Raw genomic sequence first — 18520 nt, forward strand, 5'->3', positions numbered from 1 at the left:
CAAATGAATAAATATCTACCTTCAAATATTTCACTTTTCCTATATTTTTCAACACTGATAGTTTACTAAAATGTAAACAATTACATTTCTTTTTCTGTATTATCTAAGACAAAACACAAGTATTTGAGATTTTTTTTTTTTTAAAGATTTTATTTATTTATTTGACAGAGAGAGATCACAAGTAGACGGAGAGGCAGGCAGAGAGAGAGAGAGAGAGGGAAGCAGGCTTCCTGCTGAGCAGAGAGCCCGATGTGGGACTCGATCCCAGGACCCTGAGATCATGACCTGAGCCGAAGGCAGTGGCTTAACCCACTGAGCCACCCAGGCGCCCCAATTTTTTTAAGGAAAGAAGATAGGGGCGCCTGGGTGGCTCAGTGGGTTAAAGCCTCTGCCTTCAGCTCAGGTCATAATCCCAGGGTCCTGGGACCCAGCCCCGCATCGGGCTCTCTGCTCACCCGGGAGCCTGCTTCCTCCTCTCTCTCTCTCTCTGCCTGCCTCTCTGCCTACTTGTGATCTCTCTCTGTCAAGTGAATAAAATCTTTAAATAAATAAATAAAATAAAGAAGATAAGGAAATCAACAACTAGATTTACCTTATTTTATTATCTAAAACACCATCAATTATAAATCACATCTCAATTTGATGGTTAAAATGGTGGAGGGTGGTCTAAAATTAAGAATTAAACAAAATGGGGTGCATGGCTGGCTCAGTGGGTTAAAGCATCTGCCTTCGCCTCAGGTCATGATCCCAGGGTCCTGGGATCGAGCCCTGCATCAGGCTCTCTGCTCAGCGGGGAACCTCCTTCCTCCTCTCTCTCTGCCTGCCTCTCTGCCTACTTGTGATCTCTGTCTGTCAAATAAAAATTTGAAAAAAAAAAAAAAAAATTAAACTACATGATTTCTAAGGTCCTTTCCAGCTCTAAAAGGCTAACAACACAAACAGTACAAAGTCTGTCTATACTGAAATGTCATTCAAAATATCAATCTGTAATAATCTAACTTTATCCTAATTAGAATACTTTAAAATCCCAAATAATGTTTTGTTTTCAAGTATTTGACAACCCTTATATACAAACTAAACCCATCTTGCAGAAAAAAGTCTTAAATACACACACCAAAAAAAAGTTTAAATATCAAATACTGAACGTATAAAATCTATATATACTGTACCTTGACTTTGACAAGTCTTTTTGCTGTCTTGATCTTAGCTTCACAAAAGGCTCCTCTGTATTTAGCACTCACATCAGTGCCCACTGTCAAATAGGGAGGTTCATCAAGGGCCTAAAATGCAAACAAATACAATTAGATTTAAAGTCTCTTAATTCTTTAGCACAATTATACTTCGGACTGGCAGATCTAGTCCTATGATAGCTATAAAAGTTGTAGTAATTGAATGTATTTGTTAACAAGAACCATCCATAAAATACTCTAACTTAAAAACAAGTAAAGGGGCGCCTGGGTGGCTCAGTGGGTTAAGCCTCTGCCTTCAGCTCAGGTCATGATCCTAGGGTCCTGGGATTAAGACCCGCATCAGGCTCTGCTCAGCGGGGAGCCTGCTTCCCTCCCCCTCTCTGCCTGCCTCTCTGCCTACTTGTGATCTCTCTCTCTCTCTCTCTCTCTCTCTCAAATAAATAAATAAATAAATAGAATCTTTAAAAAAAAAGATTCCCATGCTAATTGCAGACCATGTTAAAAAAAGAAAATAAAAACAAGTAAAATCTATGTATCAAAAAAATCTACTTTAGATGTATATCATATAAAATAAAAATGAATTTTTTTCTATATAGAATACATATAGCCCATGATATGAATAAGCTTAATCACAAGTTTATCATTCTATCCACCCTTCCATCTATCCAATCATTCAAGTATTTATTTACTATATGACCATCTAAAGAGAAAGCAGATCCTTAAAAGCCTCAAAATTTTAGGCTACATCTTAAGAAGCCACCCAGATTCCGAATAGCTTTGTCATATCCCTACCTAGACAATTCAAAGGCAGAATAGGAGAGGTGGGAAGAATTACCATCTATTTCAAACAAATGGAGAAAACTATAAGAAGAAATCCAATCTGGGAAATCATAAATACTTTGGGATGAGTTCACTACTTATTTACCCTTACATGTTAAATATTTTAAGTTTCCTCACTTGTGATTCTATTTTTTTTTATTGTGTGTGTGATTTAGTTTTTTTAACAGTCCTAATCTAGCTGCTCTGACTCTTTACAATCATGTACATTTCTGTATAAGATCTATAATTTTAAGGAGTTCTGCTTATATTAATCAATGCATAATCAAAGAAAGTTTATGTAACTTTTTGCAATGTGTTTTACAAGAAACACTAATATCCTGAGATGCTCCAGCAAAAAGAAAAGGAGGAGAAAGTTTGGGAAAATCAGTTTATTGAATGAACCCCCCTACTCTGCCTCATTGTCCAAAGAAACCCTTTTTTCTATTAACATCTATTAACATCTTGTAGAAATTTTATAGACCAGGAGGAAAAATGCTGTTAATATAGCAGTGAGTGATGAAAATACAGATTTCATTTGGATGGATCTTAAATTAATCCCAACAGTTGTGGATAATACACATAAGGAGTGATCTATCAAAAAAAAAAACAAAAGATATATAGTCTAATGACATACCAAAAGTATTATAATCAAATAATTGTAACTTTTTTTTAAAGGTGTTGTGACCTTCTTAATAGCCTTTTGTTTCACATTCTATTTATTTCATGAAAAGTATTTTTTAAAATAACACAAAATGTATCAAGTATATGGATTTTAAAATCTACATGGGGGGGGGGAGGGGGCGAGCTGGCCCAGTCAGTAAAGCATAGGACTCTTGATCTTGGGGCTGTGAGTTCTAGTTCCATGTTGGACATAGTTAACATAAAAAAAAAAGAAAAAGTTAAAAAAAAAAAACTACCTAGGAAAACACTTTTATTTCAATTCATTTATGTCATAACACAAGTATACCCTCACAGAAAGAATTACTACCACTAAAATTTGTTATCATTGACTACACTTTGATAACTTTGTATTGCTCTTGCATCTAAAATTTAAAAATGTATTTTTCTACTTTACCTAATTGCCTTAAGCCTCATGAAATACCATTTTCCTTGGTCAAATTCTTGGTTAAATTCCAGACAAGCTAGTGGCTTTACTATACAAAGAATATGAAACAGACACACAACACTTTGCCCAGAAATTTTAAGAAAATTTCAGGAACACATCAATTCCCTTTGTGGTTCAACTGGTATTGTGTGTTACTGCTACAAAAGCAAATGGTGGGGCTGTCTTCATGACTATTAAATATTACTCTCCACAACTTGCAAACCTCTTCCATTAATACATCCTGCCTTATTAGCCAGTAAATTTTATTTTCATAGACAAACAGTATACTTAAAATAAAGGAATACTGATGAGGAACAAGAAACTGTGAAACGTAGGAAAAAAACAAGAAAACTAAAAGTTGAACATTTATGCCTACTCAAACAAATGTTTAAGAAGTGATACTTTTTTTAGATATTTTTATTAAAGAGTACTGTGAACAAAAAAGGGAAGAGAATAGTAATATATTTAGACTACTTATATACAGAAAACCATTTATGTATTCTTTTCATTAAAATTCATACCAAACCCTGGCAATATGCCAATGATAGCAATCTGTCAATATGTTTATTGAGATTTATTCAACTTAAATTTGAAAGAGATTTTTCCCCAAAACCAAGCCTATCTCACATCCTTACCAACATAAAAATCCATGCTAACAGAGAAGAGTAGTAATTACCTCAAATATTGTGGTGGCAAATTATTATTCTGAAGGGTAGTATTTCCCTTCCTTCAAGCTAGAACACATGAAAAGGAATTAGCAAAACACATAAAGAAAATGTCTATTACAAAAATACTTGCGAAGGGAAACCAAAATCTAATAAACACCTGCTAAACTGAAACACGTTGTTAGAACAGTATTAATCTGTTAAAGGCAACACCTGGAAAGCAAAGATCTATGGTCTGATCTTACTTTTCTGCCTCTATTATTTTGTTTTGTATCATCTTAGGTAAGTAACTTTTCTGTTCCTGAATTCTCATTATTAGATGAACGTAAGAATTTGAATTCTGTATACCTCTTTCTAATGAGTGTGTTTCTCAAAGTATAGGGGTTACAGAGAAGGTCAAAATGGGACACGGAGAAATATAATCATCTAGAAGTGAAACTATGCTAAGCAAAATATGAATGAGAATTTCTACAGAAAAACAAATGAAATCCATAACGTACCTACATGGTCAGATTTGTGTACATAATTTTAGCAGAGCATAAATTATTGTATCATTAGTAAAACGTAAGGTAATAAAGCAGACCAACAGCACAGGCAGAAAAGACAAGGTCCTTACCCCAGCTCTATTCTTTACACTAACTAGATGAGTTTTGGAGGTTACTAAGCCTCTCTAACGTTCAGTTTCCATATTAGGAAAACATGGTCAATATTAAAAAGCACTCAATTATGATGCCTCAAGTATTTAGCTATTAACAATTACTTTTACTATTAGGAAACACTCAAGGTGGGCAAACAAGTCATTAAACCAATGAAAATTCAGATTTGACACCCCCTCCTTTTTTTTTTTTTTAAGATTTTATTTATTTGAGAGAGAGAGAGAGGACAGGTGCTCACACAAGGAAATAGGCCAAGGGAGACAGAATATCTCAAGAGAACTTCAAAGACAAAGCAGAACCCGACATGGGACCTGATCCCATAACCCTGCGATCATGGCCTAAGCTGAAATCAAGAATGCTTTGCTTAACCAACTGAGCCACCCAGGTGCCCTGATGAACAATCATTTAAAATCAGGTATTCCGGGCGCCTGGGTGGCTCAGATCATGATCTCAGGGTCCTGGGATCCAGCCCCACATCACAGGGCTCCCTGCTCAGCAGGAAGCCGGCTTTTGCCTCTCCCACTCCCCAGGCTTGTGTTCCTCGCTCACTGTCTCTCTCTCTGACAAATAAATAAATAAAAATCTTTTTAAAAATTTTTTTAAAAATAAGATGAGGTTTTTGCCTCTAGCATTTTAAAAGAAAAAAAGGAGGTACCTGGGTGGTTCTGTCAGTTTAGCTTTCTCTAGAAATGCAAAAATAATCATATATTTATGTTATATTATATATATATAAAATATATACACAATGAAGATAGGAATAACTGCTAAAAAGGGATTAACCAATGGGAAAGGGAATGGAATGGAGGAATACGTATATAAAAACATTTCATTCAAAATAAGTCTTCCTGTTCTTTATTTTTTAATTTTTAGAGAGAGCGCGAATGTGTGCACGGAGGGGGAGAGAGACTCTAAGCAGGCTCCACGCTCAGCACAGTCTGAGGCAGCAGGGCTCAATCTCACGACCCCGAGATCATGACCTAAGCCGAAATCAGGAAATGGATGGCAACTGAGCCACCCAGGCGTCCCAGTCTTCCTGTCTTTAAAAAAAAAGGGGGGGGGGGCTTCTTTTTTGTTTGTTACAAGTGGTATGTATTCTTTGCATTTTAAAATGTATACTGGGTGGGGGAGGCACACCTGGGTGGCTCAGTCTGCCTTTGGCTCAGATCATGATCCGGGAGTCCTAAGATGGAGCCCTGCATCAAGCTCCCTACTTAGTGGGGACCCTGTTTCTCCCTCTCCCCCTGCTTGTGCTCTCTCATTTTCTTGCTCACTCTCTCTCAAATAAATACAATCTTTAAAAAAAAAAAAAGATTTCCTCTCCCACTCCCTCAGCTCCCCTCCCCTCCCCCTTATGTGCATGCACTCTAAGAAGATAAAAATGGGGCGCCTGGGTGGCTCAGTGGTTTAAGCCTCTGCCTTCGGCTCAGGTCATGATCTCGGGGTCCTGGGATCGAGCCCCGCATCGGGCTCTCCGCTTGGCAGGGAGCCTGCTTCCCCCTCTCTCTCTGCCTACTGTGATCTCTCTCTCTGTGTCAAATAAATAAAATCCTAAAAAAAAAAAAAAAAAGAAAAGAAAAGAAAAATGAGTAAAAATAAAACATATACCTAAGGAACACTTCAAACATACATAAAAGAAGATGGGACTCTATAATAAATCCCCCATATACTCATAGTCTGGGTCCTACAATTATCAACACAATTTTGTCTCATCTATACTCCTACTCATCCCTCCTAAACAATGATTATTTTGAAAGAAATCCAGATATTACTTCACTTCATGAGAAGAGTAAAGAGTATTATAATCTAAAGGAAAAAAAAGTATTCTAATCTGTAGTAATTAGGATTATGAGTTATTTTTATTTTTCTTATTATTACTTTTCTATACTCTAATATATTTAGAATGAGTATATGAATGAGAGTCAGTACAATATAGTAAATTAAGAGCACTGGCTCTTGAATTAGATGCTTGGGTTCAAATCTACCACTTAGTAGCTAGATGACCTTGGGCTAACACCTCTGTACCTCAGGATAAAAGAGTAACTATCTCAAAGGGATGAAACGTGAAATGCTACCTATAAAGTGCTTGGAACATGGCTCAGCATACACTGCCAAATAGACTGTTACTATTACTTAATAATTTGGAGGAAACGTGTCATTAAAAAATTTTTCAAGTCCTACACAAAAGAGATTCCACACAAATAGAAGAGATGCCAGTGTAACTGTGCATAATACAGAGGCTGGGGAGGATGTATTTAAATATTATCCCCCTCATTCAATTCAGAAATAAAGTAATCCTGTTGATTCTAATAGCAACAGAGGTTAAAGTGTTTGTGGTGTTGCTCCATTATGAAGTACATCACAACCCTTTAGTACAGTGGAAAGAAAACCAAGACTATATACCTATTCTAGGGCTCCTGGCCTTTGGTGCAAGAGATATACAAAAAATTATTCAGCTGGTTCATTAAATTACCTGGACCAACACTGACCCTGTTAGACACACATGTCTTTAAACCAGAAAAAAACTCTTAGCTTCTCTTTTTGCTCTGCTTCTCTGATTTTGGTCAATAATATGTACCATCTCAGAGGCTAAAATAAAATGTTATTATGCAGCACCTCCATGCCAAAAAGGAAATTAAACTACTAAATTACCATCCCTTTGTTTAGCAAACAGAACAGTTTTCTAGTTGTCAAGGCAACGGCTACCTCACAGTTATCCAGCATTGCTTAAACAATTATTTTTCTAGTCAATCTACCAAATGCCCTAACTGGCACCTAAAAACCATTGAATTCTATGGGAACACTCAAAAGCATAAGAGATTTTTAGATTAGCTATTGGTGGGTAATAATCCTTTAAGAAGCCAAAATGCCAGTGAAACATACAAGTGTCCAAAGGAATCAACAGTGATTTCTAATGTGCCTTGGGCTGCAGCACACCAAATATTTGAAGTAAGCTTCAGAAAGACAATAGTTCAATCAATTCTCCAAATGGCTGACTAATGTTGACACTGCCTAGGAAATACTCAGTTATTCAAGATCTATTTTTTAAAAAACAAAATATGTCTAATGACATTTTATTGAGGTAGTTTCTTCAGAAGGGTAAGCATTCAAACTGGTTGGGGCAGTGCCAATGCAGCCAGGAGAAACAGAGAACAAGAGTATTAAATTTGATGCTAAAACCCTCAGTAAATAAATGTACTTAAACACATAGTGTAACAATAAATCTAGGAAAACGACCTTTTGCATAGGACAATCTCAAAGAGACATTAAAACAATAGTGGAAATAATTCCAACAGATGAATGAATGAAAAAATAAACCTATATGCCAAAGGGTATGTCATTTAAAAATGAAAATGCACAATTTCTTAGAACATTAAAAAAACTAAGTACATTGAAGAAATAAAGAAAACTGTGTAATCTAAATCTAACTTTAAAATCTTCTCTGGGACCATTTCTTTTCTTCCTTTTCATGGGTACTAAGGACATGGGGCAGTAGTGAGGCGTAAGGGTTGGGACACAGAGGGACAGGACAGATGCTGACTGTACAAGGTAATGAGGAGGCGGCTGTTGAGAATCACATGGAAGCAGAGGCTGACCCTGTGGCTAAGGACATGGTGGGAGCTGAGCAGGGACAAGAAATGAGCAGCATAATTAAATTTGTTAAACTCACCAAGTAAGTAAACCGACTGATCAAATAAGTAAATATACTGAGGATAGTGGGGCCATGTTTCTCACTGCCAAAGATATTTAAAAGGAAGGAAGGGAAAGGCCAAAAAGAAGACTAAGGTGGGGTGCCTGGGTGTGAAGTTGTTTTAAGTGTCAGACTCTTGGTTTCAGCTCAGGTTGTGATCTCAGAGGTCATGAGACTCAGTCCTGCGTCGGACTCTGTGCTGGAAGGGGAGCGTGCTTAAGATTCACTGTCTCTGGGGCGCCTGGGTGGCTCAGTCGGTTAAGCATCTGCCTTCGGCTCAGGTCATGATCCCAGGGTGCTGGGATCGAGCCCTGCATCAAGCTCTTTACTCAGTAGGGAGCCTGCTTCTCCCTCTTCCTCTGCCTGCTGCTCCCCCTTGCTTGTTCTCTCTCTCTGTCAAAGAAATAAAATCTTAAAAAAAAAAAAAAGGAGAAATCTAAGAAATCTAAGGTATTGGCCTGGAATTAGAAATATGAATTCATGGAGTGCCTGGGTGGCTCAGTTGGTTAAAAGCATCTGCCTTCAGCTCAGGTCATGATCCCAGGTCCTAAGATGGAGTACCACATCAGGCTCCCTGCTCAGTGGGGAATCTGCTTCTCCCTCCTCCCTCTGCCCCTCCCCCGGCTTGTGCTCTCTCTCAAATAAAATCTTAAAAAAAAAAAAAGAAGAAATATGAATTCTTGATTACTTAATATATACACACAGAAAAATGAACAGTTACAGATGTGTGTATATATTGCATGTATGTGCACATAAATACGTACATATACTTTCCTAATTCTGTCCACCTAGAAGGCCCAATAGCAACTGACAGCCAAGTAACAAAATAACAAAAAGATATACCAATGGCCCATCTCTTGATTTCTAAATCCCATCCTACTTTAAAAGAAACCAAAGATCTTCGGAGAAATGGCTGACTTTGAAGGTGGGCACGGAAACTACAAGAAGAATCTGAAACATCTTGAGCCAGAGAGTAAGGAAATGTTCAACAAATGATGGGAGATATTTCAAAGAGAGACAGGAGCCAACTGAAGGGGCTCCTACTGGTCAAATGGGGGAAACTTTGGGCATCGAAATAAATACTGGTTATCCTTGACAGGCATGTATATGTATGTAAAAACTGACTAACTTAAGATGTATATATTCCACCGTAAGTAAATTATACCTCAGTTTAAAAACTTAATAACAAATTATAACCCACTCATTAAAACTGGCATCCATGAATCCATACTGACAAGTGAATGAACGATGAATAAATAAGTAAATGCAGAAAAGAGAAAAATGTTAATAAATGTAGCAGGAATGATAGGAATAGAGGATCATCCTTTGCAGCCATCTTAAAGGGGATAGATTCATAGTGTTGTCTATAGATGCGAACGGATGGGAGTGGAGGCCTGATGAACAGTGTATTGGTATAATCCTGGAATATTACCCGTCAGTGGTGCAATGATGGAATATACTGAAAACAAAAGAGCAACTTTCTGTGTGGCACTTGACAATGAGAAAAACCAGACCCAGGTTGAAGAAGTTATCCTACAGAATTCCTTATTCCTGTATTCCTTAAAACCCAAAAGAATATGAAACATAGGGAAAACCAGGAAACAGTTTTAGACTGAAGTAGTCTGAAGAGATTTGACAGTCAAATGCAACATGAATTCCTGGATAAATCATGGACCAAAAAGGAAAAACAGACATTCTTAGGAGAGATGGTAAAATCTGAAAGGGATCTGTGGATAGGATGGCAGTATTATACTCATGCTGACTTCCAGATTTACAGGTCTGAACGCAGGATAGGTCTAAGAGTGGCCTTTTTGTCGGGAATTACACAGTAGAGTATTTAGGAGTGACAGGACATCATCTCTGCTCTCAAGAAATATGAAGATACGGGCGCCTTGGTGGCTCAGTGGGTTAAAGCCTCTGCCTTCAGCTCGGGTCGTGATGTCAGGGTCCTGGGATTGAGCCCCGAATCAGGCTCTCTGCTCAGCGGGGAGCCTGCTTCCTCCACTCTCTGCCTGCCTCTCTGCCTACTTGTGATCTCTATCAAATAAATAAATAAAATATTTTAAAAAGAAAATATAAAGATAAGGATACATACATATACATATATAGATTATGTTAATTATTTGTACTATAAATTAAAAATTCCTTAAAAGTAAATTTTTTTTTAGGTAGTACATATATTTATTGGGCACCTGTATATCTTTTTCTAGGAGGTGCTCATTTGTGTTCTTTATCCATCTTTCTGAGGTACTTTTTTTTTAACTGGATTGTAAAAGTTCTTGCATAATTTGTTTAAGCTCTTGCATATTAAAAAATTATCAGGGGTGCCTGGGTCGCATAGTCAGTTAAGTGTTCAACTCCCGGTTTTGGCTCAAGTCCTGATCTCAAGGTTGTGAGATTACACTCAGCATAGAATCTGCTTGAGGCTTTCTCTCACAAACAAACCAACCCTTCCCCCTAAAACACAAAAACCTTCTCTGGATGTCACCTATATTTCCTAATATTTTCCTAAAATTTAAGTTACTTTAGACAATGGAACCACACATCTACTAACCAAAATTTACTCATATCTACTAGCCAGAGAGATACTCCACATTCACAGATATTGACAGAGGCATATTCCTGGAAATTTTAAAAGCTCAAAATAGACATTCTTTTTTTTTTTTTTAAAGATTTTATTTATTTACTTGACAGAGAGAAATTACAAGTAAGCAGAGAGGCAGGCAGAGAGAGAGGAGGAAGCAGGCTCCCTGCTGAGCAGAAAGCCCGATGTGGGGCTCGAACCCAGAACCTGGGATCATGACCTGAGCCGAAGGCAGCGGCTTAACCCACTGAGCCACCCAGGCGCCCCTCAAAATAGACATTCTAATTAGACTATTCATCATCAGCAAAGATGTAAGAGAGCAATATAGGAAGAAGCACATTTATTAAGTGCCTGCTGTATATTTAAGACATTATTCTATAAGGAAAAAAAGCACAGGCACTTTCCTCATATAACACAGAGGTAGCCAATTTATTTTGCCCTCAGAAGAGGTCAGTCTTATTTGGTATCTTGCTGGTGAGGTCAAAACTTTATTCAAACTAAATGAAACTGCTTCAGAATAATGACATTCTCAAAACATACCACACTCATTTATAATATTTAAACTTTAATGATCTGGAATTTAGAGGAGCCTAGTAGTGCAGCAAATTCAAAAAATCAGAATTTATGAAGAGAAACCATGAACTGGCATTGTTACAGTTCATGTCTATTTGGGCATGTTAGTAGTATCTACTTTGCCATGAATCGAAGGGCAATAAACATTCTGAAATGTCACAAGGTAAATCATGAAGGATGCATCTAGAGAATATTTCCTAACAGTTCGCTTGATTAACAAAAATAATAATCCTTGAAAGTTCCCATTAACCAAGCTTTTAGATGACCTGAAAACAACAATATTACATTTTTGTTTTATTACCAATAAAAATAATAGTAGAAAACGAAGGAGAAAAATCAGATTAGCAGAAGCGTCTGTCTTCTCAGAAAGCACTATCATTATACCATTGCAGGTCTTTTCCCCTATCAAAGTAACCAGAAAGATAGAAGACAGACAGTTCAATCAACTGCTCTCACTTCATTGTAAACTTCTGTTTTTCACTTAGTAGAGTCTGAATTGTTCTTCCATATCTTAAATATGATTCTGTAAAGTGACTGCTAATCGCTACATAGTCTTATCTGTGCTGTACCAACCTTTATGTACTTGTTTCTTTATGACTGCAGAGAGAGGGAGATAGAAGCAGGGAAGGAGTGGAAGGAGGATGGATGAAATAGAGTATGACAGGGAGATAAATGATAGAGGCCAGAAGCAGAGAAAACAAGGAGGAGGCAAATCCTATGGGTTTGGTACTTGGTTCACTGGGTCTTCTGATGAAAACCATCTCCTATTTGTTGTCTGATTTCAGTGGTTGTACAACTTAATGTACTTATTAAGACCCTGGCAAATTTGAAGAATCTCTGGCTTTTGAGCTAGAGACTGCTATGAGTAACTTTCTGTCTTGGAGCATGTTACCTCCACCATTTTAATCTCTGGTTTCCTCTCTGTACACTGGAGATTCATCTTCTAGACGGCTTGCAAAATTTTAAAATTCAAACTAGGTAGTAAGCACTCAGCAAATATTAGATTAAACCATACAAAACTGCTACATTTATAGATCAAAAAGGTCAAAAATTGGCAACTTATAGCTCAACCTAAAGTTGATTTGTTCTTTTCTTTTAAACAGGTGAGAGACCAGAGACCAACATCTCAGACACCTAACAGCATAGTGATCGTCCACAGTTTGCTCAGACCCTGCTCTTACTCCATTGCCCATGAGCAAGACTACTCACCACTCTTGGTCCCACAGTAACTCCACTCACATATATTTCCTTTAGATGATTGTGCTCTGGATCCTGGGCAACCTGCATTTGACCCTTATACCACTAACAGAGTAAACCTATTTGATCCTTCTTGATGGCTATCTGGCCCACCAACAAACCTTTTATCCTATTTTATATCCTCAAGAATATAATCTTGAAAGAAGCCATCAAAAGGAAACTAATCTGGAGCACCTGGGTGGCTCAGTCAGTTAGCATCCAACTCCTGATTTCGGCTGAGGTCATGATCTCAGGGTCCATGTTGGGCACAGAGCCTGCTTAAAGATTCTCTCCCTACCCCCATGCTCTCTAAATAAAATTTAAAAAAAAAAAAAGGAAAACAATCTTTGATTGCTCAAAAACCTGTCCATTACCTGCCCAGTGACCAAAACAAACTGACCTACTTTGTATGTAATAAGCACTCTAAGCCCTAGAATTCATTCTAATTTCAGATTACTGATATATTAACTCCTCTGGTAACCAATACTACAATACTCACTCTTACACTATATACTGGCTTTGCTTGTCTCAAACACATACAAACATTCTATAAAGGTGAACATTTCACACTGTATTTTAATGATTTGTATCTGTTCTCTCTCCTAGATTGAACAACTTTAGGCAGAAATAGTCTCTTACTCACCTCTGGATCCCCTAGAACTAGAACTGCACCTACATGTAGGAGGGATTCAGGAAACATTTACTGAACCAAAGAAGTTAGACATTAATTAGGTCTGGCTAAATGAGAGTTCTCTTAAAGTAAATATTTATATTTCAAAACACCTTATAATGAGAATCATCTTATAGCAAGAGGTCGAAAGAATGAGCTCTGGAATCAGTGTACCTGGTTCAAACTCCAGGTCTGTGACTTACTAGGTATGTGACCTCTGAGGCAGGTTATTAAACTTCTCTGAGCCTAGCTCACATTTGTGAAGTAGGACTGATAAATAGTAATATAATGAGCATATAATATGTATTTATATTTAAGTAAAATATAAAGTTGTGATCTGTTGCACAGAAAATTATATCCTGTGCTAATAAATCTAAAAGTTTATAACTTATCAAATAACCAAAACAATTTAAAAATTTATTTATTTGAGAGAGAGAAAGAGAGAGCGAGCGAGTGCGCACACGAGAGGAAGAGCAGAGGGAGGAAGAGAGAAGCACGTTCTGCTGAGCGTGAAGAGCCTGACTCGGGGCTCAATCACACAACCCTGAGATCATGACCTGAGCTGAAATCAAAAGTCAGAAACTGAGCCACCCAGGAGTCCAGATAACCAAATTCTTACAATAAAAAAAGACCATACAGCTTCATAAAGAATAAGCTGGTAATATGACAAACATCATTATTAGATCATTTCTCCTAACAAAGAGATACGTTCTGGTAATATATTCTGCCAACAAGTTGATTAGACTGGTAGCCAGACACCTGATCCAAACTAGGCAGACCGAGTTCTCTCTCCCAGGAATTTAATGCTGAAATGCTAATCAACTTTGGGGGGGGGGGGGTTTGTTTGTTTGTTTGTTTTGCTATCAAACTTGTTGGTAAAGCAAAATAATATAGCCTGTAGCCATTTTCTGACATGTGTAGGAAGAGAGAGAGAAAACTGGTCCACAAAGAAAGAGTGAGAAATAAAGAACAAAACAGATGTACAGGGGGAAAAAAGGGACACAGAAGAGACTGTGTGTCCTCTAAGTACCTAAGGGAATAGCTAGTTCCTGCTAACTCTCCAACTCCCACTCACTTAAATCCCTCCTAAAATTTGACTGGATTTTCTGCTCTTGGACATTATGTATCCTTACAATAAATTCCCTTTTCTGATTTTGATAATCTGGGAAGGTTTCTATTACCAATAATCAAAATACTCTTAATTAAAACTCATCAGAAAACTTATTAAAGTAGAAATAATATAAAATGTAACTATAATTCTATAAACCTTTACTGAGCATCCATAATGCTCTGGGATACTGAGGGCTTAGATCACATCTACACAAACTTTAAACCAATTCCAGTTTAAAATTTTAGGCTAAATTGTCACAATATAGGTCTCTGACATTGAGAAGACTAACTGGACACATTCAATGTTGTGTGCTCCAGGTAGCATGATTTGGACTGGAAGGGAGGCACTGCCAAAGGCTTCAAACCAAAATCTCAGGAAACTCCAAAGTAATTTGATCCATGGTTTTGAAAGATTACACTGAAAATAAGATTTCAACCTTCTATGAAAAAGTAAGTTCCAAGTCTATTAACCCACTAACTATTCTTTTCTCACTGAGCTGAATACTTACTGAGTAAAGTGTCTGAATTCTGGTTAACCACAGCACATATATTACATTATAATACAAAGTTAGATACTTTGGAATTGTTCTAGGAAAACATTAATTTTGAAGAATAAAATCACTTACAAATAAATGGTCCTTGCTTCCTATGGAGTCTCAATTTGTATTACAACTATCACTAAAACTGGAAAGAACTTTCTGATACATCTGGATCCATGGCTATCTATCAGTCTCCAATAAAAGATAAACAGTAATAATAAAGACAACAATGTGAGACTTTTTTAATGCCTATTTTCTTATATGCTTATTTTAGTGGTTTTTTTTTTTTCTTTTTGTTGTTGTTTTATTTTGGGGTTTTGGTTTGTTTGTTTCTCCCCTGATCGCCGCCATCCCGGCATCTTTCAATCTTTAATGGTAGCACCAAATGACTTATTTGGCCATTCCCACCATACCACATCACACTAAATGGGGATTCTGTTAGTTGTTGAAGAGATCTCTTCACTTAGAACCAAGAGAAATAATTTCAGGACAGGTGTAGAGAAATATGCTTAGATCAAAACTATCTCTTGGCTCTGCATATGCACCGAATCTCATTGCTAGGTCGCAATGGTGTCCTCCGGATCACCAGAAATTACTGTTACATCTGAGTCAGTATCAAACAGTTCCAGCCATATTTAAAGACCTCTTTAGCCTTCACCACTGCACAGTTATTTAAATAAATGAACACAAGGTATCATTAATGAAAGCAGGCAGAAAGGGCCATACTGTCTACAGGGATCTATAACAGGCCCTCCAGGGTACTTGATCTTACCTCCTTTCAATGGGCTTGGAGAACAAAGCAGACAATTCCTAAGGCACTCTAACACAATAACTTACATCAGACTGGTCATCACCAGAACTGGAGTTTTAAAAATTTGTACCAATCAAACAGGTGATTTACCAACCTAGGATCCCATGTGGATCAGAACAGTTTCAGAGTTTCATTACCACACCTGCCCTGCCACCTCCTGTGATGACCATGCCCAACTTGCCACCAGCTGAAACTCTGCCTCCTTGGGATTCTCTGATCAATGAGGTCATGAAAAATTTCCAGTGAGATCCCCTTTCATAAGCATTCCTAGCTGGAAGGAAAAGCCAATAAAGCCCTGAAATTCTAGCATTTCCCTTGCTAACCCATTTTCTAAGAAAGTATTTAAGTAATAATCCACTGGTCTGATTACCCAGGTTGAGCTGAGAAATTACAAGTAGTGTGGGGACAATTCAGTGAACATATATAAAAAATATGGAAACTTTTATTTATTTATCTTAAAAACAGATTAGAAAGTAATCTTTTTTTTTTTTAAGATTTTATTTTTATTTATTTAGGAGAAAGAGAGAGTATGAACACTCACACACAAGAGAGCACGAACGGGGGTGGGGGACATGCGAGAGCAAAGCAGACTCCCTGCTCATGAAGGAGCCCAATGTGGGACTTGATCCCAGGACCCTGGGATCATGACTTGAGCCAAAGGCAGACACTTAACCAACTGAGCCACCCAGGCATCCAGAAAGTGAGCTTTTATTTTTTAAGATTTTATTTTTTTATTTGACAGATAGCCAAGACACTTAACCAACTGAGCCACCCAGGCATCCAGAAAGTGAGCTTTTATTTTTTAAGATTTTATTTTTTTATTTGACAGATAGCCAAAATAGGAACACAAGCAAGGGGAATGGGAGAGGAAGAAGCAGGTTTCCCACAGAGCAGGGAGCCTGATGTGGGTGGGGCTCAATCCCAGAACCCTGAGATCATGACCTGAGCTGAAGGCAGATGCTTAACCTACTGAGCAACCCAGGCGCCCTGAGAGTAAGCTTTTTAAATATCTACTTATGTTAATCCACCTGAGCCATGCATCCCATGAACGCATTATGTCCTGAGTGAAAAGTGGCAGTTACAGAACACAGGGGGAGCTGAAAGTGGTTGATTCACTCTCAGTGTATTTACTGTGTTCAATATGCCTGCAGATGTATATTTGGCAGAGGACACAACACATTCTATGAGTTGTGGATTATTTTACAAATTAGGAAAGAGGTTCTCAAGTGTGCTCCCAGGACCAGCTGTGTCAAGCATCACCTCCAAATGTGTTAGAAAGGCAAATTCTGGACACTCTGGACATCCTGAATTAGGAGCTCTGGGGAAAGGAATCAGCAATCAGTGTTTTTAACAAGCTTTTCCAGGGAACTCTGATATACCTACTATTTGAAAACTTAGATTATTTCTGTAGGTCTTTACCAGAACTTGTAATAGGTAAGATTCAGCAACTAACAGAATCTCTTACTTGGTTTCCTGACCCATGTATTATGAGATACTATGGTGGGAACAACCAAAGAGAAAGTCATTTGAGAATCATGGCTACCATCAAAACTTGAGAGATGTCAGGATGGTGATAATGAAAAAAATATTTAACATACACACAGAATGAAATAAGGTAGTAGAAGACTCACTTGAAGTAATATACAAATGTGGCTTAAGATTCTAGCAAGAGGGGCGCCTGGGTGGCTCAGTGGGTTAAAGCCTCTGCCTTCGGCTCAGGTCATGATCCCAGGGTCCTGGGATTGAGCCCCGCATCGGGCTCTCTGCTCGGCGGAGAGCCTGCTTCCTCCTATCTCTCTCTGCCTGCTTCTCTGCCTACTTGTGATCTCTGTCAAATAAATAAATAAAATCTTTAAAAAAAAAAAAAAGATTCTAGCAAAGAAATCAAAAACTGAGATAAAACTATTTATATAAAAAGTAAAAACTCTAAGAAAAATGAAAACTAATACTTCTCTGCATAAAAGTCAAATACAACAGGCCTGACTGCTATTGTTGGCCTGCTTGCAAGGCGGGCCCTTAGATGGCATCTGGGAACTTATGGGAACCTGGATTTCAGAAGGGTTCCCACAATTCACTGATAAGACTGGCTTACTGTGGCTAAACTGTATTACAAACAATACAGCTTATGCTAAACACCTGTTTTCATTCTCAGAGTTGGGCATTTGGGTATGTGCCAAGCATGGGGTGCCTATGTAGCTAGCCACTATAAAAATCCTGGGTGCTCAGTCTCTAACAAGCTTTCCTGTTGGCAACATTTCAGATATACTGTCACAATTCATTGTTAGGGGAAATAAGGGCCTCCTCTGTGACTCTACTGGGAGAAGATTCTGGAAGTTTGCACCTGGTTTCCCCCAGGCTTCACCCCAAGCATCTTTTCCTCTTGCTGATTAGGTATTCTTTTTTTTTTTTTTTTTAAGATTTTATTTATTTATTTGTCAGAGAGAGAGAGAGAGAGATCACAAGTAGTCAGAGAGGCAGGCAGAGACAGAGGGAGAAGCAGGTTCCCTGCCGAGCAAGGAGCCCGATGTGGGACTCGATCCCAGGACGCTGGGATCATGACCTGAGCCGAAGGCAGCCGCTTAACCAACTGAGCCACCCAGGCGTCCCTGATTAGGTATTCTTTTGTTTTAATAAATTACAGCCTAAATATAACCATACACAGTCAGTACTCTGAGTTCTCTCCATGAATTACCAAAACTGAGGGTGATCTTGAAAACTCCCAACACACTCTCTTCTATTATGAGCTCTGACAGTCACAAAACAGGGTTAAAAACACTGACAATACCATCAAATCTGACATGTTTATATTATTCTTACTTGATGCATTAATAACACATTTTAATATTATTGTATTTACATTTTACCTTTTTTTTT

General features: G+C 37.8%; 1 protein-coding gene across 5 annotated transcripts in view; it reads right to left on the minus strand.

Moving 5' to 3' along the window:
* The window catches only part of ARID4B (AT-rich interaction domain 4B), a 143162-nt gene that overhangs the window by 86337 nt on the left and 38305 nt on the right, over window positions 1-18520 (minus strand). For all 5 annotated transcript variants that reach the window (XR_007122591.1, XM_047701444.1, XM_047701446.1 and 2 more), the window contains exon 3: window positions 1170-1280. Coding sequence is in view for 4 of the 5 variants with exons in the window: in XM_047701444.1 (XP_047557400.1) it covers window positions 1170-1280 (111 nt within the window). In the remaining variant the exon portion in view is untranslated. The remainder of the gene's footprint in view (window positions 1-1169; window positions 1281-18520) is intronic.

Source organism: Lutra lutra, chromosome 14 (assembly GCF_902655055.1).
Source record: "Lutra lutra chromosome 14, mLutLut1.2, whole genome shotgun sequence".
In the NCBI taxonomy this organism is placed as follows: domain Eukaryota; kingdom Metazoa; phylum Chordata; class Mammalia; order Carnivora; family Mustelidae; genus Lutra; species Lutra lutra.